Consider the following 22,676-nt stretch of genomic DNA (forward strand, 5'->3'; position numbering starts at 1 on the left):
TAATTCGTACCATGGAATTAAATCAAGGTCAGAATACCATGCTGTTCTCATGCCTATGTTCAAATTCAGAATATGCATAGAGAGAAAAGTGCATAAAACGGGAATTGTGTTCCATTTACGCACGCTTAACTCAGGTCGGAATCCGCCCCATAGGCACAATATGTTCCATCATGCTCATTCAAATATACCAGAAGTATAATGTACAACAACATTGATTAAATCTCTGTTTCCAGTAACATAAAACAACCACAATATAAATTATTACTGTCAACAATGTTTTATGAGTTTAAAATATGAAAACGGGAACATGGTTGTTGTCCTTGCTTCCGCTTTTTCACCTTCACTGTTGCTGTGGATGAGAAAAGTCAGAGCAGCCATGGGGAAACTCCCTGCCAGGGGTGTATTCAATAGGAACCAAACGGAACCAAACGTGCAGACACGGGAGGGCTCAATCTGAATTTACCCAATACGAAACGTTTTGCTTACGATTTGCTACAGTTTGCACTAATGAATATACGCAATAAAGTAGGTGGTGGGCTGGTTCCTGGCAGACACAGCTAGATGACTAAACGGAGCAGAAAGGGGAAATGATTCTTCGAGCATTTGTCTGTTCTGTTTTAATGATTTTGGTGTTCTAGGATAGTCTACGGAGCACGATATCAGGTAAATGTTTCTAATTAAGTTTGGAGTTGTTTCAGTCCTGTTATTTAATTTAGCCTACTGTACGCTAGGTTGTGATGAGATGCGTGTTGCTCATCAAGTTGAGTTTGGGTTGTTGGGCGAGTGAAATTTTGAGTTGCTTTATTTCATTTGAATGTTAATTATTCCTTAAATGTAATGTGTTGCGCCTGTTTTCTGTTACAATAAATAATGTCGCCAATATACAGTACCAGTCAAAAGTTTGGGCACAACTACTTATTCAAGGGTTTTTCTTTATTTATTTTTTTACTATTTTCTACATTGTAGAATAATAGTGAAGTCATCAAAACTTTGAAATAACAAATATGGAATCATGTAGTAATCAAAAAAGTGTTAAACAAATCAAAATATATTTTAGATTCTTGAAAGTAGCCACCCTTTGCCTTGATGACAGCTTTGCACACTCTTGGCGTTCTCTCAACCACCTTCATGAGGAATGCTTTTCCAACAGTTTTGAAGGAATTCCCACATATGCTGAGCACTTGTTGGCTGCTTTTCCTTCACTCTGCGGTCCATCTCATCAAAAAACCATCTCAATTGGGTTGGGGTCGGGTGATTGTGGAGGCCAGATCATCTGATGCAGCACTCAATCACTCTCCTTGGTCAAATAGCCCTTACACAGTCTGGAGGTGTGTTTTGGGTCATTGTCCTGTTGAAAAGCAAATGATAGTCCCACTATGCGCAAACCAGGTGGGATGGCGTATCGCTGCAGAATATTGTGTATGCCTTGAATTCTAAATAAAATACAGACAGTGTCACCAGCAAAGCACCCCCACACCATCACACCTCCTCCTCGATGCTTCACGGTGGGAATTACACATGCTGAGATCATCCGTTCACATACTCTGCGTCTCACAAAGACATGGCGGTTGGACTCATTAGACCACTTGAACTCTGTGAAGCATTTTATTTGGGTTGCAATCTGAGGTGCAGTTAACTCTAATAAACTTATCCTCTGCAGCAGAGGTAACTCTGGGTCTTCCATTCCTGTGGCGGACCTCATGAGAGCCAGTTTCATCATAGCGCTTGATGGTTTTTGGACTGCACTTGAAGAAACCTTCAAAGTTCTTGTCATTTTCCGTTTTTGACTGACCTTCATGCCTTAAAGTAATGATGGACTGTTATTTCTCTTTGCTTATTTGAGCTGTTATTGCCATAATATGGACTTGGTCTTTTACCAAATAGGGCTATCTTCTGTATACCACCCCTACCTTGTCACAACACAACTGATAGGCTCAAACGCATTAAGAAGGAAAGAAATTCCACAAAATAACTTTTAACAGGGCACACCTGTTAATTGAAATGCATTCCAGGTGACTACCTCATGAAGCTGGTTGAGAGAATGCCAAGTGTGCAAAGCTGGCATCATGGCAAAGGGTGGCTACTTTGAAGAATCTCAAATATAAAATATATTTTGATTTCTTTAACACTTTTATGGTTTCTACATGATTCCTTATGTGTTATTTCGTAGTTTTGATGTCTTCACTACTATTCTACAATGTAGAAAATAGTACAAATAAAGAAAAACCCTTGAATGAGCACGTGTGTCCAAACTTTTGACTGGTACTGTACAGTAGGTGTGTACGTGTTTGTGTTTTGGCCTGATACTTTTGTCATGGTGTTCAGTTGGTGCACAGAAAGAAACTTGTCATATTGCATTCTCTTGTGTAGCCTACTGTAACAGTAAAATACATGTAGCCTCATGAAAGAGATTATAGAGAGACGATAAGTCATAACCTAAGCCTATAATTAAATGTTTGGAAAAGGTTTGAGGTGTGTTAAAGGGTGGTAAAGAAACACACCACAGATTTGAACATCTATGTCTTTCAGTGATCAAATTGTTGTTAAAATCGTAACTTTTGTTATAGATGTCCTATGAGTCAATGGCCGGGAATCTAATAACTGATGTCTCTAAAAAAATAAAGTCACCACCGCAACATGTAGGGGTGCTGAAAAAACCCAACATATTAATTAAAACATTGGGGGGGGAAAATCTTCACAAAAGTAGTGCACTGGGCCTTTAATAGTCCTGTATCGTCTGTAGCGCTAATAGGTGTAATTTAATTTCCTCTTATAGAATGGCGTTAAATTGCCTTAATAGAAAGAGGGCTTCAATCAATCAATCAAGTTTATTTTATATAGCCCTTCGTACATCAGCTAATATCTCGAAGTGCTGTACAGAAACCCAGCCTAAAACCCCAAACAGCAAGCAATGCAGGTGTAGAAGCACGGCGGCTAGGAAAAACTCCCTAGAAAGGCCAAAACCTAGGAAGAAACCTAGAGAGGAACCAGGCTATGAGGGGTGGCCAGTCCTCTTCTGGCTGTGCCGGGTGGAGATTATAACAGAACATGGCTAAGATGTTCAAAATGTTCATAAATGACCAGCATGGTCAAATAATAATCAGGAATAAATGTCAGTTGGCTTTTCATAGCCGATCATTAATAGTTAATAGTTGAAAACAGCAGGTCTGGGACAGGTAGCACGTCCGGTGGACAGGTCAGGGTTCCATAACCGCAGGCAGAACAATTGAAACTGGAACAGCAGCAAGGCCAGGTGGACTGGGGACAGCAAGGAGTCATCATGCCCGGTAGTCCTGACGCATGGTCCTAGGGCTCAGGTCCTCCGAGAGAGAGAAAGAAAGAGAGAAGGAGAGAATTAGAGAGAGCATACTTAAATTCACACAGGACACTGGATAAGACAGGAGAAGTACTTCAGATATAACCAACTGACCCTAGCCCCCCGACACATAAACTACTGCAGCATAAATACTGGAGGCTGAGACAGGAGGGGTCAGGAGACACTGTGGCCCCATCCGATGATACCCCCGGACAGGGCCAAACAGGAAGGATATAACCCCACCCACTTTGCCAAAGCACAGCCCCGGCTTGTGGCTGTTATCTGTTTAAATCAGATATGCTGCACTTAATACGGTTTATGCAGCTCGCTAACTTCTTTAAGGCATGAAAAAGTCAACATTTGCTGAAATTTCTTGCATGACCATAAAGAATGAAAATTGCACTGCTCTAGCAGGGTTCTGCTCTACAATATACAGGAAGTAGGATGAAAGAAAGGAGATGATAAGGAGATCATACAGTAACCCTCAATACTTTCCTCCCATTCCAGGTAGGATGAAAGACAGACTGGTTGACCTGAAGGGGGTGACCCCCGCTTCTTCAGACGAGGGAGGTCAGGGTCGGGGCACTGATGACGAGGAACAGCTGGAGCACCAGTCAGTGGTGTTCGAAGGCGAAGACATGATGGACAGCATCTTCAGAGAGGTCCAGTCAATGAGGAAGGAGATCGCTCTGCTCCGGATGGATGTGAAGCGCCTGGGCAAGCAGAACACCCGATTCCTCACCTCTGTCCGTCGGATCAGCTCCATCAAACGAGACTCCAATGCCCTGGCCAAGGGCATCAAGACCCGGGGGGAGGGCATCTACACACGGCTGGAGAAGATCGGCATGCAGCACAAACGGCTGGAAGAAGAGCATGGTGCCCATTCTGCTCTGGTCCGCATGGTACGCTCACAGTATGTTTCTCTCACCGGGGCCTTCCATGAGGCCATGTCTGAGTACAACCAAGCGGAGATGGGCCAGAGGGAGAACTGCAAAACCCGGATCCAGCGCCAGGCAAAGATAATGGGCAAGGAGGTGACCGGAGATCAGATTGAGGAGATGGTTGAGACGGGTAAGTGGAACGTGTTCTCCGACAACCTCCTGGCGGACGGGCGGACGGCGCGATCAGCGCTTACGGAGATCGAGAACCGGCACAAGGAGCTGGTTGAGCTGGAGAGTCGGATCAAGGACATCCATGAGCTGTTCTTCCAGATGGCTCTGCTAGTGGAGGAACAGGGGGCCATGGTGGACAACATAGAGGCCAACGTAGTCGCAACAACAGACTTTGTGGGCAAGGCCCAGGCTCAGATCAAGCTGGCGGTGAAGTACAAGAAGAACAACCCCTGTAGGAAGTTGTTCTGTTGCTGTTTCCCATGCTGCAACAAGTGAGACCGATTGTGTTTTTGTTTTATCTCAAGTCAAGATCCTCTCAAAAGTGTTTTCATGGCCATGACAATGTATGTAAAGAAGTAGAAGTAGCCTCCCGGGTGGCGCAGTGGTCTAGGGCACTGCATCGCAGTGCTAACTGCGCCACCAGAGTCTCTGGGTTCGCGCCCAGGCTCTGTCGCAGCCGGCCGCGACCGGGAGGTCCGTGGGGCGACGCACAATTGGGCTAGCGTCGTCTGGGTTAGGGAGGGTTTGGCCGGTAGGGATATCCTTGTCTCATCGCGCTCCAGCGACTCCTGTGGCGGGCTGGGCGCAGTGCGCGCTAACCAAGGGGGCCAGGTGCACGGTGTTTCCTCCGACACATTGGTGCGGCTGGCTTCCGGGTTGGAGGCGCGCTGTGTTAAAGAAGCAGTGCGGCTTGGTTGGGTTGTGCTTCGGAGGACGCATGGTTTTCGACCTTCGTCTCTCCTGAGCCCGTACGGGAGTTGTAGCGATGAGACAAGATAGTAATTACTAGCGATTGGATACCACGAAAAGGGGATAAAATTTATTTATAAAAAGAAAAAGAAAAAGAAAAAAAAGAAGTAGAAGTAATCAATTTGCAGTTGTTTACACAAGTATGCACTTGATCCTGAATATTTTAAGATGTACAGTATGGGTGTTCCAATGTACACTGAGTGTACAAAACATTAAGAACACCTTAATATTGAGTTGAACCTGCTACCATTCCCCTTTGAAAGGCACTTCAATATTTTGTCTTGCCCATTCACCATCTGAATGGCACACAGACACAATCCATGTTTCCAGGTTTAAACATCCTTCTTTAACCTGTCTCCTCTCCTTCATCTACACTGATTGAAGTGGATTTAACAGGTGACATCAATAAGGGATCATAGCTTTCAACTGATTCACCTGGTCAGTCTATATCATGGAAAGAGAAGGTGTTCCTAATGTTTTGCGCACTCAGTGTATGTTTAAAATGATTTATGCAGTTTGAATGAGGGTGCCATTTTGTATGTCATGCAGCTATTTCTATCTCTTATTGTACATTAACACCCTTGCCTAGCTGGTGTTAGGAGAGAAGACCCAGTATCTTGATGTCAAACCGCTGAAGCTAACATGCAATATAGTGTGATATGGGGTGTTCCATTTCTTTAATGTTGTAAAAAGAAAACATTTGTTCGGTGCTCCAGGCTGGCAGTTAAAAGAGTACTTGATTAGTCAATCAAGAATGTTTACTTGAGTGCAGTTCAAATGTTTCCTTCTCCCACTATTCCTTTAACTTTCAGCTGTATTGAATGTTTGATTATTTTACAATTTTTTTATATTTTATATTATTTATGTTTCATAACAGGATATTGGGAATTTTATGAATACAAATGCTGTAGAATGGCCCTTTGTGTTTCATTTGAGCATTCATTTTTGATGTACACAATTACTTGATCATGATGCATCATTCTCAGCTGTTATCATTGTGATACATTTGAGTTCCTTTCTTGGAGACACAACCGTTATTGCTACACTGACTGATATTGCAACTGAAGGCAACCTCAAAATGACTCAACTGGATTTGACATTGTTAAGAAAACAAGACTGTGCCTCAATTTTTCCATTGTATAGTACACATCACATGCAGATATCCAAGAGACCATTGCTATTTCTAGTGTCCATCATGAGTCAAAAACAGACTCAGAGAATCCTCATCAGATTGCTGTGACGTGTAGGCTAACTTTCAACGTCTGTGTTCCATAACCCCACCAGCAAGTGAGGTACCTATCTCTCTGTTCGACAATCGCCCAATCCTAAATCAACCACTCACTGCTCCTTCCCCACAGATATCTAATGATCCCGCTGTGTAGATCTGAAAGGATTGGATGCGTAAACTATATAGTAATACTTCCACTGTATGGACATCCATGAGCTGTTCTTCCAGATGGCTCTGCTGGTGGAGGAACAGAGGGCCATGGTGGCCAACGTAGTCGCAACAACAGACTTTGTGGGCAAGGCCCAGGCTCAGATCAAGCTGGCGGTGAAGTACAAGAACAACCCCTGTAGGAAGTTGTTCTGTTGCTGTTTCCCATGCTGCAACAAGTGAGACAGACAGAGACCAATATCAGTGTTATTGTTTTATCTCAAGTCAAGATCCTCTCAAAAGTGTTTTCATGGCCATGACAATGTATGTAAAGAAGTAGAAGTAATCAATTTGCAGTTGTTTACACAAGTATGCACTTGATCCTGAATATTTTCAGATGTACAGTATGGGTGTTCCAATGTACACTGAGTGTACAAAACATTAAGAACACCTTAATATTGAGTTGAACCTGCTACCATTCCCCTTTGAAAGGCACTTCAATATTTTGTCTTGCCCATTCACCATCTGATTGGCACACAGACACAATCCATGTTTCCAGGTTTAAACATCCTTCTTTAACCTGTCTCCTCTCCTTCATCTACACTGATTGAAGTGGATTTAACAGGTGACATCAATAAGGGATCATAGCTTTCAACTGATTCACCTGGTCAGTCTATATCATGGAAAGAGAAGGTGTTCCTAATGTTTTGTACACTCCGTGGTATGTTTGTTTAAAATGATTTATGCCGTTTGAATGAGAATGTGCCATTTTGTATGTCATGCAGCTATTTCTGCCTCTTACCGTAGAAGATACATTTTATATTAACACCCTTGCCTAGCTGGTGTTAGGAGAGAAGACCAAGCATCTTGATATCAAACCGCAGAAGCTAACATGCAATAGTGTGATATGGGGTGTTCCATTTCTTTAATGTAAAAAGAAAACATTTGTTCGGTGCTCCAGGCTGGCAGTTAAAGGAATACTTGATTAGTCAATCAAGAATGTTTACTTGAGTGCAGTTCAAATACTTCCACTATATGGACATCCATGAGCTGTTCTTCCAGATGGCTCTGCTGGTGGAGGAACAGAGGGCCATGGTGGCCAACGTAGTCGCAACAACAGACTTTGTGGGAAAGGCCCAGGCTCAGATCAAGCTGGCGGTGAAGTACAAGAACAACCCCTGTAGGAAGTTGTTCTGTTGCTGTTTCCCATGCTGCAACAAGTGAGACAGACAGAGACCAATATCAGTGTTATTGTTTTATCTCAAGTCAAGATCCTCTCAAAAGTGTTTTCATGGCCATGACAATGTATGTAAAGAAGTAGAAGTAATCAATTTGCAGTTGTTTCTGTGTTTCATTTGAGCATCCCTTTTTGATGTACACAATTACTTGATCATGATGAATCATTCTAAACTTATAATTGTGATACATTTGAGTTCTTTTCTTGGAGACAACCGTTATTGCTACACTGACTGATATTGCAACTGAAGGCAACCTCAAAATGACTCAGCAGGATTTTACATTGTTAAGAAAACAAGAATGTACCTTGATCTTTCCATTATTTCGTGCACATCTCATGCAGATATCCAAGAGACCATTGCTATTTTTAGTGTCCAGCATGAGTCAAAAACAGACTCATAGAATCCTCATCAGATTGCTGTGACATGTAGGCTAACTTTCAACGTCAGTAACCCCACCAGCAAAGTGAGGTACCTATCTCTGTTTGACAATCGCCCAATCCTAAATCGACCACTGCCCCTTCCCGGAAGATATCTAATGATCCTGCTGTGTAGATCTGAAAGGATTGGATGTGCAAACTATATAGTCATACTTCCACAAGTCAGTTGGTATTACATAATTGGGCCTCAACCTATAGTATAGAAGGTACTGTGTGTCCGATGTTTTAGAATGTGAGTCAATCACTTAGGCTACAGGAAGTTTGCGGCATATGGTCGGTCGGTCATTGGGCAATCAAGCTTTGCCTATACCAAATTATTTATACTTTTGATACTTAAGTATATTTTAGCAATTACGTTTACTTTTGATACTTAAATACATTTAGAACCAAATACTTTTAGACTTTTACTCAAGTATTATTTTACTGGGTGACTAACTTTTACATGAGTAACTTTGTGTTAATTAAGGTATCTATACTTTTACTCAAGTATCACAATTGGGTACGTCTTCTACCACTGGTCACAAAGTTCTCCCCAATGAAATGATTGCCTATAGACATCAAGGGAAAACAATACAAAGCACATCATTCAAATAACTGTACAATTGACTGCCCAATTTATGCCGTATCGTCATCAAGGGATTGTGTTCATTTCATAGAACACATTGTCAAGCGTTTGATTTGTATTTGTTGATCAGGCTGAAGTCATTATGGTCAATCGACAGTTGTCTTGCAAAATCGTTACAATAGAATGAATGTCAGAGTAGCTATCTGCTTTGATAATTACAGTAACACCCGCTGCAACGACATATAATGCCGTTTGATTAAGATTGTTTTTACATTGGAATGTTACATTTTTGCGAGTAGCGTGCAAGAAAATTAGTAACCTTTCAGTATATATTGATATCCATGATCTGTTATTGGAACTGTTTTTGACGCCAACCAGGATGGCCGAGTGGTTAAGGCGTTGGACTTAAGATCCAATGGACATATGTCCGCGTGGGTTCGAACCCCACTCCTGGTAATCAGCGCACATCTTTTGTTAATAGTTCCGAGTTCCTGATGTCATTGGTAATGTTAATACTACTACTAAAGATATGCGGAAAATGTATTCACAACCTGAAAGAGTTACAGCGCTACCACTGTCTATTATATTATCAAGTGACCGCAATAACAATTGAAATACATGTCCTCAAAGATGGAAGGCAGGCGGAGATCAGGTGGGACCATTCTAGCCAATGAGAGGGCAGATACGCGAACAACAGGACATAGAGATTAGATAGAGAACTCCTCTTTGTATCGGTGCTATTGTCGTATCTGTGACAGCATGGGCAGCGCCATTGAGGCTGAATGAGTCTCCCAAAACAAAAATGGTGAAAGCCCTCCATGGCAATGTCCCTAAAAAAGGTTATATCAATCGAGTCCTCTATCTATCTCTATGACAACAGGCACAACTCAGATATAAAGTTGTTTTTTCAAAGTTGCCGAAATGCCACGTGCGTCAACTTGCATCAGTGACTTCAGAACAACCTAAACATTATGAAACTGCTATTAGATCAAATTACCAATTACATTTTTTGTTGACCAAATTCGAGCCTCTCTCACTAATCTCCATACAGATTTTGGTCTGAGTAAAACATAGTAAAACCAAAGATACACTGACCCTAACAAAGGGAGTCGTTGTCTAGCTCCCGCCTACCCTTTCTTTATATTTGTAGATAAATTAGTATTGTAATCATTATTGTAATCGTTTTTAAATATTTAATGAAGGTTGTTGAAGTCAACCGCCTGTATTCAATGGAAAGAGCCTGGCGCCGACAGACATGGCAGTCCTGCTGTTAGCTCCTTTGTAACTTTGCAGTATATATTTTTTGTGTATTATTTCTTACATTATTAGCCCAGAACGTTTTTTTGTGTTATTACATACAGCTGGAAAGAACTTTTGGATATCTGAGAGGCAATAACTCCCCAGCATTACGACCAGGAATACGACTTTCCTGAATTGGATCCTTTGTTCGTGCCCCCCAAGGCAATTGAACTTATCCCAGAGGCTGCTCCAAGACGCCGCCAGCTGAGAAGAGTTATTCGGAGTGGACTTCTAGTCCGATTCAGGAGGTGTGCACTCCATCCACCGCTTCCGAGTATATTTCACTCGCGAATGTTCAGTCTCTGGACAATAAAGTAGACGAGCTCAGGGCGAGGATCTCCTTCCAGAGAGACATCAGGGACTGTAACATACTCTGTTTCACGGAATGATAGCGCTCTCCGGATATACTGTCCCCGTCCATACAGCCAGCTGGGTTCTCAGTACATTGCGCAGACAGGAATATTGAACTCTCTGGGAAGAATAAAGGCGTTAGTGTATGTTTTATGATTAACTATTCATGGTGTGATTGTGATAACGTACAGAAACTAAAGTCATTTTGGTCACCCGATCTAGAATACCTCACAATCGACCTTATTACCTCCCAAGAGAATTCTCTCCGGTTATAGTCACAGCCATGTATATTCCCCCTCAAGCTGATACCAGGACAGCCCTCAAGGAACTACACTGGACTTTGTGCAAACTGGAAACCACATATCCTGAGGCCCCATTTATTGTAGCTGGTGATTTTAGCAAAGCAAATTTGAGCAGGTGGCTCGGGTGGTTGATGTCCTTGATGATCTTTTTGGCCTTCCTGTGATATCAGTGACTGTAGGTGTCCTGGAGGGCAGGCAGTGTGCCCCCGGTGATGCGTTGTGCAGACCGCACCACCCTCTGGAGAGCCCTACGGTTGCGGGCAGTGTAGTTGCCGTACCAGGATGCTCTCATATCTGTAAAAGTTTGTGAGGGTCTTAGGGGCCAAGACAAAGTTCTTTAGCCTCCTGTTGTGCCTTCTTCACCACACTGTCTGTGTGGGTGGACCATTTCAGATTGTCAGTGATGTGTATGCTGAGAAGCTTGAAGCTTTTCACCTTCTCCACTGCGGTCCCGTCGATGTGAATAGGGGCGTGCTCGCTCTGTCGTCTCCTGAAGTCCACGATCAGCTCCTTTGTTTTGTTGACGTTGAGAGAGAGGTTATTTTCCTGGCACCACTCCAGGGCCCTCACCTCCACTCTGTAGGCCATCTCGTCATTGTCGGTAATCAGGCCTACTACTGTCGTGTCGTCTGCAAACTTGATGATTGAGTTAGAGGCGTGCGTGGCCACGCAGTCATGGGTGAACAGGGAGTACAGGAGGGGGCTGAGCATACACCCATGAGGAGCCCCTGTGTTGAGGATCAGTGTAGTGCAGGTGTTGTTTCCTACCTTCACCACCTGGGGGCAGCCCCTCAGGAAGTCCAGGACCCAGTTGCACAGTGCTGGGTTCAGACCCAGGGCCTCGAGCTTAATGATGAGCTTGGATGGTACTATGGGGATGAAGGCTGAGCTATAGTCAATGAACAGCATTCTTACATAGGTATTCCTCTTGTCCAGATGGGATAGGGCAGTGTGCAGTGAAATGGCAGATAGATCTGTGGATCTATTAGAGCGGTATGCAAACTGAAGTGGGTCTAGAGTGTGAGGTAAGATGGAGAGGTGATATAATCCTTAACTAGCCTCTCAAATCACTTCATGATGACAGAAGTGAGTGCTACGGGGCGATAGTCATTCAGTTCAGTTACCTTTGCTTTCTTGGGTACAGGAACTAAGGTGGACATCTTGAAGCAAGTGGGGACAGCAGACTAGGATAGGGAGAGATTGAATATGTCTGTAAACACTCCAGCCAGCTGGTCTGTGTATGCTCTAAGGACGCGGCTAGGGATACCGTCTGGAGCGGCAGCCCTGCAAGGGTTAACACGCGTAAACGTCTTACTCAAGTCGGCCACAGAACGAGAGCCCACAGTCCTTGGGAGCGGACCGCTTCGGTGGCACTGTGTTATCCTCAAAGGGGGCAAAGGTGTTTAGCTTGTCCAGAAGCACGACGTCGGTGTCCACGACGTGGCTGGTTTTCCCTTTGTAATCCGTGATTGTCTGTAGACCCTGCCACATTTATCTTGTGTCTGAGCCGTTGAATTGCGACTCCACTTTGTCTCTGTACTGATGTTTAGCCTGTTTGATTGCAGGATTTACCTCAGTGTTTTACCCAAAAGGCTGAGACTTTTCTGTTTCCGTCTACTCGGTCTGTCACCCGTGTCTCACTGGGCCATGGCTCCGGCGGACCTGCTCTCACTTGGGGCCAAAGCCAGGCCACTGGTACTTTTCAGCTGGCATTTACATAACATTGGCTAACTGTGAATATGATCTTCTCACGAAGCAACTGTTTTGATTATGCAGAGGCTGTTGATTCTGCTCTTCACAAGTCCTCACAGCCCTAGCTATGGAAACAATTTCACTAGTATAACAAAAGGGTGTATACACTAGTGTAACACTGATGTTAGTAAAAAAAAAAGCAGCATTGGATACTTTGTGAATATGGGCCCTGGTGAAATGTGTGATCTTAGGCATGCTCCCACTAACAGCCCCCCTCTTTTCTTTGTCTCATCTCCCAGAGGACCTGAGCCCCTGGTCATGCTGCCGTTCCGACTGCAGGATGACAAACATCCATCATTATCCATGACTACCATTCACATGCAATCCACCACCACTTTTCTAATAAACACACCTCAATCTATTGTACATGGAACAATAAAGTTTTCTATATACACTGCTCAAAAAAATAAAGGGAACACTTAAACAACACAATGTAACTCCAAGTCAATCACACTTCTGTGAAATCAAACTGTCCACTTAGGAAGCAACACTGATTGACAATAAATTTCACATGCTGTTGTGCAAATGGAATAGACAAAAGGTGGAAATTATAGGCAATTAGCAAGACACCCCCAAAAAAGGAGTGATTCTGCAGGTGGTGACCACAGACCACTTCTCAGTTCCTATGCTTCCTGGCTGATGTTTTGGTCACTTTTGAATGCTGGCGGTGCTCTCACTCTAGTGGTAGCATGAGACGGAGTCTACAACCCACACAAGTGGCTCAGGTAGTGCAGTTCATCCAGGATGGCACATCAATGCGAGCTGTGGCAAAAAGGTTTGCTGTGTCTGTCAGCGTAGTGTCCAGAGCATGGAGGCGCTACCAGGAGACAGGCCAGTACATCAGGAGACGTGGAGGAGGCCGTAGGAGGGCAACAACCCAGCAGCAGGACCGCTACCTCCGCCTTTGTGCAAGGAGGTGCACTGCCAGAGCCCTGCAAAATGACCTCCAGCAGGCCACAAATGTGCATGTGTCAGCATATGGTCTCACAAGGGGTCTGAGGATCTCATCTCGGTACCTAATGGCAGTCAGGCTACCTCTGGCGAGCACATGGAGGGCTGTGCGGCCCCACAAAGAAATGCCACCCCACACCATGACTGACCCATCGCCAAACCGGTCATGCTGGAGGATGTTGCAGGCAGCAGAACGTTCTCCACGGCGTCTCCAGACTGTCACGTCTGTCACATGTGCTCATGTGCTCAGTGTGAACCTGCTTTCATCTGTGAAGAGCACAGGGCGCCAGTGGCGAATTTGCCAATCTTGGTGTTCTCTGGCAAATGCCAAACGTCCTGCACGGTGTTGGGCTGTAAGCACAACCCCCACCTGTGGACGTCGGGCCCTCATACCACCCTCATGGAGTCTGTTTCTGACCGTTTGAGCAGACACATGCACATTTGTGGCCTGCTGGAGGTCATTTTGCAGGGCTCTGGCAGTGCACCTCCTTGCACAAAGGCGGAGGTAGCGGTCCTGCTGCTGGGTTGTTGCCCTCCTACGGCCTCCTCCACGTCTCCTGATGTACTGGCCTGTCTCCTGCTAGGGCCTCCATGCTCTGGACACTACGCTGACAGACACAGCAAACCTTTTTGCCACAGCTCGCATTGATGTGCCATCCTGGATGAACTGCACTACCTGAGCCACTTGTGTGGGTTGTAGACTCCGTCTCATGCTACCACTAGAGTGAAAGCACCGCCAGCATTCAAAAGTGACCAAAACATCAGCCAGGAAGCATAGGAACTGAGAAGTGGTCTGTGGTCACCACCTGCAGAACCATTCCTTTTTTGGGGGTGTCTTACTAATTGCCTATAATTTCCACCTTTTGTCTATTCCATTTGCACAACAGCATGTGAAATTTATTGTCAATCAGTGTTGCTTCCTAAGTGGACAGTTTGATTTCACAGAAGTGTGATTGACTTGGAGTTACATTGTGTTGTTTAAGTGTTCCCTTTATTTTTTTGAGCAGTGTATTTGATTAATATTCCCTTTTGTCAATAACAGATTGTACACATAGCAACATGCTTGACTGAAACAAATCTTTGAACATATCTTTAGACTTTATTGAGGTTATGGGGGTGCTGCTGTTTTCCATCAAATTTCAACTTATGCCAATATGTCAAAGGTTGTCAATTAGGAAGATGGTGCTGTTCAGAATGACAAGTTCATGACAGTTGATGTTCACAGGACTCTCCAAATGCAACGTTGAACGAGCATCATGGATGAAGGAGGGGAAACAGCTTTACTTCACCAAGTCACCCAATGATTGCTTCGTGAACAATTGCTGCATCTAAAATAAATACATAAACACTTTTTTCATTCTCTTTCTTTATGGTGGATGGGATTAATTTAGCAGGTTTATAGTATAATGTAATGTTTTAAAATATATAGTCAGTCACTTTGAGTATTTTAGGTTGTCTTTTTAAATCTTTGCTAAGATAATGTATTGTTATTTTGTACATGTGAAACAGTCATTCGTTTTGGGATAGACTATTACCTGTATATGTCAACTACCCTTTAAAAAAAAGTTGTGTGAAATTATACATATAAAACTGAATTTACCAGGGGAGATAGTGGACAAGCAAACAGAAGAATCATCACAGACACCCGTGTAAAGTATTGAGTGATATTTAATATAGTGAAACAAAATGTTTTATATGCTTCAAACTACAGATTTAAGGACACCGAAGTGGGAAACAATGGCATAAAAAGGCTTAAAAGCAGTACAGAGGAGAGAATACATGTACAATGGTTATTTCTGTGTTAGTATTACCCACATCAGCCATTTAAAACCCCTAGGTAGAGCAGAGGACTTACAGCATGTGGGTTTGCAGTTTTAACAGTGCAACATCACACAGGCCTCATTCCTCTCAGGTAGGAGGGTACCAGAAATAAATGAATAAAAACAAAACGAATGAAAGAGCACACAGGGCCACAGCACTTCAGTAGCACGCAGACACCAACAACATCCCTGGCATCAATACTTTCCACTCTCGCCTTGCTATTGCAGCACCACAAATGCCAGTCTTTTACCTTCATAATATAAACAATGCATTTGTTCCACCTCACAATATAAATACGCATTTAAAAAAAAAAACATTTTTACATTGTGACTTGACATGCAAATAATACCTTTTATCTGCTTCTAAATAGCCCTTTTGTTGCAGCCTGAAATAACAGCTATTGGCTCAGAGCTTTTACATCACTTCAGCCAGAAGATGTCAGTGCCACACAGAATAACCTAGTTGGAATCACATTTTCTCTACCTCCGTGTCATTTCAATATCCTGGCATTACTGCATAACTAAATTCAATTTACAACCATCGTGACAAATGCATTTTACATCCATTGTCCAACCTGAGTGTGAACTAAGGCAAAGTCAATTGTGTTGGGCCAGACTGGTTCCTCAGTCAGTTCTGCTGTGCACATACAGTCTATGGCTGGGCTGGTCCTGATACATGGCTGTTGACTCGTTTGCGGCGTCTACGGCCATGTATCAGGGCTATGGCTGGGCTAGACTGGTGGTATAGAGCTAGAAGACAGTTCCCGCCCATTCAGTCAGTTCTGTTAGGGCAGATTGGTTCTCCAGTCCTTCAGTCAGTTGTGCTGGGCCTATACAGTCTATGGCGGGGCTAGGCTGGTGGTGTAGAGGTAGGAGACAGTACCAGCCTGTATCTGGAAGGTCTGGCCCTGGATATGGTGGCTTGGGATCTGTTCACTGGTCTGACTGATTGAGATGGGCTGGCTGCTCTGGCTGTTGATGTGGATAGCCTGGGCCTCACCCTGCTGCTCTCTGCTCATCTGCCCCAGGATGGTGCTCTGGTCCTGGGTCACAGCCAGCTGAGAGAGGGTCTGGTGCTGGTGCTGCTGGTGCATGACGTGGAGCTGCTGTACAGAGCCAGGGCCAGGGAGGGAGCCAGGCCTGGGTGCTATGTGCAGGGGCTGGGGCGGCCCGTGGTGGGCCTGAAGGTGCTCCATGTCCTCCTTGGATAGAGTGATGACATGCATCTGTTCAGGCTGCCCTGCGACCCCAACCCCGTTGGTCATGTGTCCGTCCTGCAGCACGCTGATAGTCTGGATCTGCTGGTTGTGATGGTCCACGCTGCCCTGAATTGAATAATAATAATAATAAATTGGATTTAACATGTCAAAAAAACAAAAGGACAAGGCCCTAGCCCTTTATTGAGCCCTAGAGGGGAAACCCAGCATAGGACAATACAGATACATAGACATACTGTACATCAGCACACATAGACCTGAGTACTGATGGCTGGTGTGTCCAAATACAATACATATAAACAAAATAATAAACACTGCATAAAAGCAAGGGACTGTACAATATATTGTCTGTGTCCCAAACGGCACCCCATTCCCAATGGGCCCTAGTCAATAGTAGTGCAGTATAGGGAATAGGGTGCCATTTGGGACAAGACCATTATTGGCTCACTTTACCTGTGTGACCAAGGCCACGTTTTGCATGTGTCCTGACGGCTGGGTGAGGAGGGTCAGTCTGGAGTGGGCCTGGTCTGCCGCCTCAGAGACACCGCCCTCTGTTGTAGTAATAATGCTGATGCCCTGATCATGCCCACAGTGACTGGGCACAAAGTTGAGGTTGTTGAGATGATCCACATCTCCAGTCACAACCAGCTGTATCTCCTGCTCTGGGTGACCAGGTAGCTGGTACTGCTGGAGCTGTAGGATGCTGCGTACCTGTGTATAGATGATGTCATGTATTATAGCTGATATCAATGACATACTTCACGATGGTTGTCTACTATGACTGCCTACAGTGTCACAAAGCTCTGAGTGGACGATAGTGTGGTTTTGAAATCTGTAATTTGTATTGTCAATTAGACTGTAATATTGTGGCGTGGCACAAAACAAAATATCCTAACTCTACCTCCTCCGTTGCCCCTGTGGTGACCCCAGCCTCCTCTTCCACCACCCCAGCTCCGTACTGGGTCTCCTCGGTGGTGATGGTGACTACGCTCTCCTTGTTGTGCGTTTTGGTGTGGGTCTTCAAGTTGTCCAGGCGAGCGAAGGACAGGTTGCAAAAGGAGCAGGTGAATGGCTTCTTTCCGGTATGGGAGGCTACGTGACGTCGCCTGGCACTGGCATCAGAGAATGACTTGTTGCAGACGTTACAGACATATGGCTTCTCCCCTCTGGAATACAAACATGTTCACACTGGTAAATGGATACGGACTGGATCACATTTTCATTCATGTTTGTTGTGGAGCCTTCGTGTGTCGAACACATTCGTTATAAGCCCCTTTTGAGTTTGTGATCCTCACATAAATTACATCATATTTTTGGTGTAAAAAATAAATAAATAAATAACATACGGTAGGGGAGTTTTTCCCCCACCATCTCTCAGGATTGGCGTAAATCCTTTCTATGACAAGACATGGTAGAATAGCTCAACCTTGTTGAGTCATATCTCACCTGTGAATCCTGATGTGCGTCTGTAGTGTGCTCTTGGCTGTAAAACACTTTCCACAGATCTCACAAGTGAAAGGCTTCTCACCTGTCACAAGATCAGCAACAACTTATTACATAGTAACACACTAGAATTTGTGGAAGTTAAACCTCGTCTCACTCTACCTGTGTGAGTTCTCATGTGCTTCTTCAGTTGCGCTGTATCCATGAACCTACGTTGACAGTGTGCACATTCTGGTAAAGATTTACCCGTATGGACCCTGTGATGGCTCTTCAGTTGTCTCTTCTGGCTGAACGTCTTTTCACATTTGTCACAGCTGAATGTTTTCTCCTCTAGGATTTAAAAGAGAGAATAAGAGTCCAAGTACAATTCATTAAAGGCAAACCTTATACCTCGAGTTATTCCGAATATGAAAGCCGAATTGAAAAAGGGATACACTTTATATACGTTTTGATTGAAGTTGTATACCCCAAGAAACACACTAAAGCATTATCACTCGCTAGAAGTCAGTCAAGTAGGCAACCTGTGTGTAAGTTCATGTGATCCACTAGTGAGTGTTTGGTGGACAGGGCTTTAGAGCAGACGGTACAGACGAAGGGTTTCTCTCCAGTGTGCATCCGCTGGTGAACCAGGAGGGTGTGCTTCTGTGTGAAACTCTTCCCACACGCAAAACACTTGAACGGCTTTTCACCTGGTGGGAACATTTTAAAACATTATTATCACTCAGGCCTATGAAATAATATGCTTTAATCTAATTGGAGGGATATAGTCACAGGCCTCACCCGTGAGGAACTTGTCAGAAATAAATGTGTTCTAGTAATTCTGTCTATAATGAAATGAAATTAGCCAATAAAAACAATCCTGGAAGTAGTAGAGGTCCCAGGCCTCACCTGTATGAGTCCTTTGGTGTATCTTTAAGAACAGGTGGTTTTTGAACACTTTCCCACAGTCGTCACACCGTGCCTCTGTGTTGGGGTATTTTCTCTTCCTGCCCCTCTTCCCTGGTTCTCTGCATTCAGACGTAGTGTCGTCCCGGTCCCCCACCCGGTAGCCCTTAAATTTCACCGGCGGTCTGATCTTCCTCTTACTCTGCCGCCTAGTACGGGCTGATCTAGGATCATAGTCTGCATCATCAGAGTCTCTTATTGGAGAATCCAGTTTATCATGTGACTCAACCAGACATTCTTCAGGGTCTACACAGTCTACTGTGACATCATCAACTGTAACCTGCTGCTTTTCATTGGCTGCATCCTGGATATTGATGATATCACTTCTTACTTCCTGTTTGTTGGACTCTTCCAACGTCTTCACAGACATGTCCACTTCATTCTTCCTGGGACGACCCCTTTTCCGTTTCGGCTGCATCGCTGCCGATGTCCCTTCTCCCAGTCCTTTACCTTCTCCGCTGTCTGTGTTCACTTCCGGTCTCACCTCGAAACCAGGACAGGTGATGTTACTAAGGCCCCTCCCCTCTACACCTGGATAGGTAATGTTCAGGTTATGGTCCGCGTGGGCTTTCACAAGGTCACTAACCTCTAGGAGTCTGGCCAGGTCTAGTAGCTGCTCAGTAACACTCTCCTCCACAGATACCTGCAGGGATAGAAATTGAAGAAAAATCACCCTTGGATGCAAGATCCTTTAATTTTCAGTGCACGTCAAATTGATCACACTTCTTGATTTCAATGTAAAATGCACATTTACAGTGGCAAGAAAAAGTATGTGAACCCTTTGGAATTACCTGGAATTCCGCATAAATTTTACATCAAATTTGATCTGATCTTCATCTAAGTCACAACAATAGACAAACTCAGTGTGCTTAAACTAACACACAGATTATTGTATTTTTCTTGTCTATATTGAATACATAATTTAAACAGTAAGTTGGAAAAAGTATGTGAACCCCTGGGCTAATTACTTCTCCAAAAGTTAATTGGAGTCAGGAGTCAACTAACCTGGAGTCGAATCAATGAGACAAAATTGGAGATTTTGGTTAGAGCTGCACTGCCCCATAAAAAAACACTCACAAAATGTGAGTTTGCTATTCACAAGAAGCATTGCCTGATGTGAACCATGCCTCGAACAAAAGAGATCTCAGAAGACCTAAGATTAAGATTTGTTGCCTTGTATAAAGCTGGAAAGGGTTACAAAATTAGCTGTAAAAGTCAGTCCACGGTAAGACAAATTGCCTATAAATTGAGAAATTTCAGCTGTTGCTACTCTCCCTAGGAGTGGCTGTCCTGCAAAGATGACTGCAAGAGCACAGTGCAGAATGCTCAATGAGGTTAAGAAGAATTCTAGAGTGTCAGATAAATACTTACAGAAATCTCTGGAAGATGCTAACATCTCTGTTGACGAGTCTACAATACGTAAAACTCTAAGCAAGAATAGTGTTCATGGGAGGACACCATGGAAGAAGCCACTGCTGTCCAAAACAAACATTGCTGCATGTCTGAAGTTCGCAAAAGAGCACCTGGATGTTCCGCAGCGCTACTGGCAAAATATTCTACGTGTGGAGAAAAAAGGCACAGTACACCAACATCAAAACCTCATCCCAACTGTAAACTATGGTGGAGGGAGCATCATGGTTTGGGGCTGCATTGCTGCCTCAGTGCCTGGACAGCATGCTATCATCGACGGAAAAATGAATTCCCAAGATTATCAAGGCATTTTGCAGGAAAATGTAAGGCTATCTGTTCGCCAATTGAAGTTCAACAGAAGTTAGGGGATGCAACAGGACAACAACCCAAAAGACAGAAGTAAATCAACAGAATGGCTTGAACAGAAGAAAATGTGCCTTCTGGAGTGGCCCTGACCTCCTGACCTCAACCCGATTGAGATGCTGTGGCATGACCTCAAAAGAGCGGTTCACACCAGACATCACAAGAATATTGTGGAACTGAAACAGTTTTGTAAAGATGAATGGTCCAAAATTCCTCCTGACCGTTGTGCAGGTCTGATCCGCAACTACAGAAAACGTTGGGTTGAGGTTATTGCCAAAGGAGGATCAACCTGTTATTAAATCCAAGGGTTCACATACTTTTCCCAACCTGCACTATGAATGTTTACACAGTGTGTTCAATAAAGACATGAAAAATTATAATTGTTTGTGTGTTATTAGTTTAAGCAGACTGTTTGTCTATTGTCGTGACTTAGATGAAGATCAAATCAAATTGTATGACCAATTTATGCAGAAATCCAGGTAATTCTAAAGGGTTCACATACTTTTCTTCCCACTGGATGTAAATGTCAAAATTATTTTGGTTTTCACTCCACGGAACCCAGTTTCCATTACCCCCATTTCCACCCCTAGATACCTGGGCACTGTAGATGAACTCTAGTACAGCTCCAAAGGTCTCCGCCGCCATGCCGTCCAGCCTGTAGGTAGACTGGCTGATCTGCTCCTCAGCAGTGAACATGAGGGAGAAGTAGTCACTGCTGGCGGCCAACAGGGCCTTATGTGCTTTGAAGTGCACATCTTCTACGATAAGGGTGATGTCACACAGAAGCTCTCGTTTTCTCAGCTTGTCAAATTTGCAGAGGATGGTGTCCTTGTGTGTTGTTGAATGAATGGCTGTGAGGGAGGTGGGTGTGATTAGGGTCTTCTCAGACATATTCTTGAGGATGGATTGTGAAGTATGATTCTACTATGAACCTCACCACCTGCAACAAAGTGAAACATAATTGGAAAGAAATAGGCCAAATAAAGTGCAATAAATTGTATGGAATATGTTGAGATTGGCGCAAAGCTGTGGCGTGATCATTATAATTCACAGTTCATAATCGTGAAACTGCTTGAAATGTACCTATAGCCCATCCATCTCATCTGAACTTTTCAGGGCTCTTGACTTCACACAGAATTTGCTACTGCAGCTTACAGAACAATGAGTGCTCCAGGCTCTCACTATAGAAAACATTTCTCTCGATTTTCTTTTGCGATATTTCACATATATATACATTTGTCGATCAACAGCTGTTTGTGACCTTAGTAAGAACTGTTGAAGAGCCATAGGACAGATACATTTAGCGATCACTGGTCACAAAGTCACAGGGAAGTGTGCGCATACATTTTTGCATCGTTTCAAACAGCGACACAACACGAGCGGGCGCCATGTAAGCCTTTTACATTATACACAATGAATGCACTTCAAGTGAAACCCAAAATGTAAACAAAACAACAATGTTCAATAAAGAGATTAAGAAACTTTCTCCGCGTTTCTATGATTGCTGCAAACACCGCAATGCCTAAAAAAAAAAGATATCAAGCTTTCAGGACCTTACCGTCTCTTCTTCGCAGTTGTTCAGATTATCGCGAGATGTGGAGGTTGTTCACGGGTGTTTCATGTTCTCGCAGTTTGAATCCACGATCTTTATAAACTTTGGTTGGTATAATTTTTCACTGCATTAATCTATCCACTGGGTTGTTATATCTATGCCAAGGAGCAAGGAAATGTTTGTTTATGGGAGTGAAATAGTTGAAAGGAGGGAGTAGAAAAAAACAGTATTATACCTCGGTGTGGTCGAATCTTTCACATGATTACTATAAATGTTGTTGAGGCGAATCTTTATCGATCTCCAAACTCTAGTCATGCCTGTTGTCTGACAAAGGTCAACTGGAACAATTTGTGGGACATTCTTCCAGTATCAATGATATACATATAAATCATTGGTCAGTATCCTAGCCTTTTCTGTCATAACTATGGTAGTTATTCTACGGGGCGCTTTGGAGCACATATGGTTATTTAACCGATTT

At 43.8% G+C, this 22,676-nt stretch overlaps 2 protein-coding genes, 1 long non-coding RNA gene and 1 other non-coding gene across 4 annotated transcripts; 2 read left to right on the forward strand and 2 right to left on the reverse strand.

Moving 5' to 3' along the window:
* The first annotated feature begins 546 nt into the window (after positions 1–546).
* Positions 547–4,837, forward strand: stx11a (syntaxin 11a). The gene is made up of 2 exons (XM_039009022.1): positions 547–663; positions 3,824–4,837. The coding sequence occupies exon 2, from the start codon at positions 3,829–3,831 to the stop codon at positions 4,702–4,704; it is 876 nt and encodes a 291-aa protein (XP_038864950.1). The 5' UTR covers positions 547–663; positions 3,824–3,828; the 3' UTR covers positions 4,705–4,837.
* A 778-nt stretch (positions 4,838–5,615) lies between these two features.
* On the reverse strand, positions 5,616–8,588 carry LOC120060499. Its single transcript, XR_005478230.1, has 3 exons — positions 8,096–8,588; positions 7,561–7,764; positions 5,616–6,783 (listed from the first exon to the last, which is right to left on the reverse strand). It is a non-coding gene; the product is annotated as an uncharacterized LOC120060499 (long non-coding RNA).
* Positions 8,589–9,166: 578 nt separating this feature from the next.
* On the forward strand, positions 9,167–9,249 carry trnal-uaa. The gene has a single exon. It is a non-coding gene; the product is annotated as a tRNA-Leu (tRNA).
* A 5,849-nt stretch (positions 9,250–15,098) lies between these two features.
* Positions 15,099–22,156, reverse strand: zbtb24 (zinc finger and BTB domain containing 24). Its single transcript, XM_039009857.1, has 9 exons — positions 21,730–22,156; positions 21,241–21,586; positions 18,817–19,516; positions 18,450–18,617; positions 18,091–18,258; positions 17,932–18,013; positions 17,387–17,651; positions 16,939–17,196; positions 15,099–16,593 (listed from the first exon to the last, which is right to left on the reverse strand). The coding sequence occupies exons 2-9, from the start codon at positions 21,535–21,537 to the stop codon at positions 16,108–16,110; spliced, it is 2,424 nt and encodes an 807-aa protein (XP_038865785.1). The 5' UTR covers positions 21,538–21,586; positions 21,730–22,156; the 3' UTR covers positions 15,099–16,107.
* Between the last annotated feature and the right edge of the window lie 520 nt (positions 22,157–22,676).

Source organism: Salvelinus namaycush, chromosome 15, assembly GCF_016432855.1.
Source record: "Salvelinus namaycush isolate Seneca chromosome 15, SaNama_1.0, whole genome shotgun sequence".
NCBI lineage: Eukaryota > Metazoa > Chordata > Actinopteri > Salmoniformes > Salmonidae > Salvelinus > Salvelinus namaycush.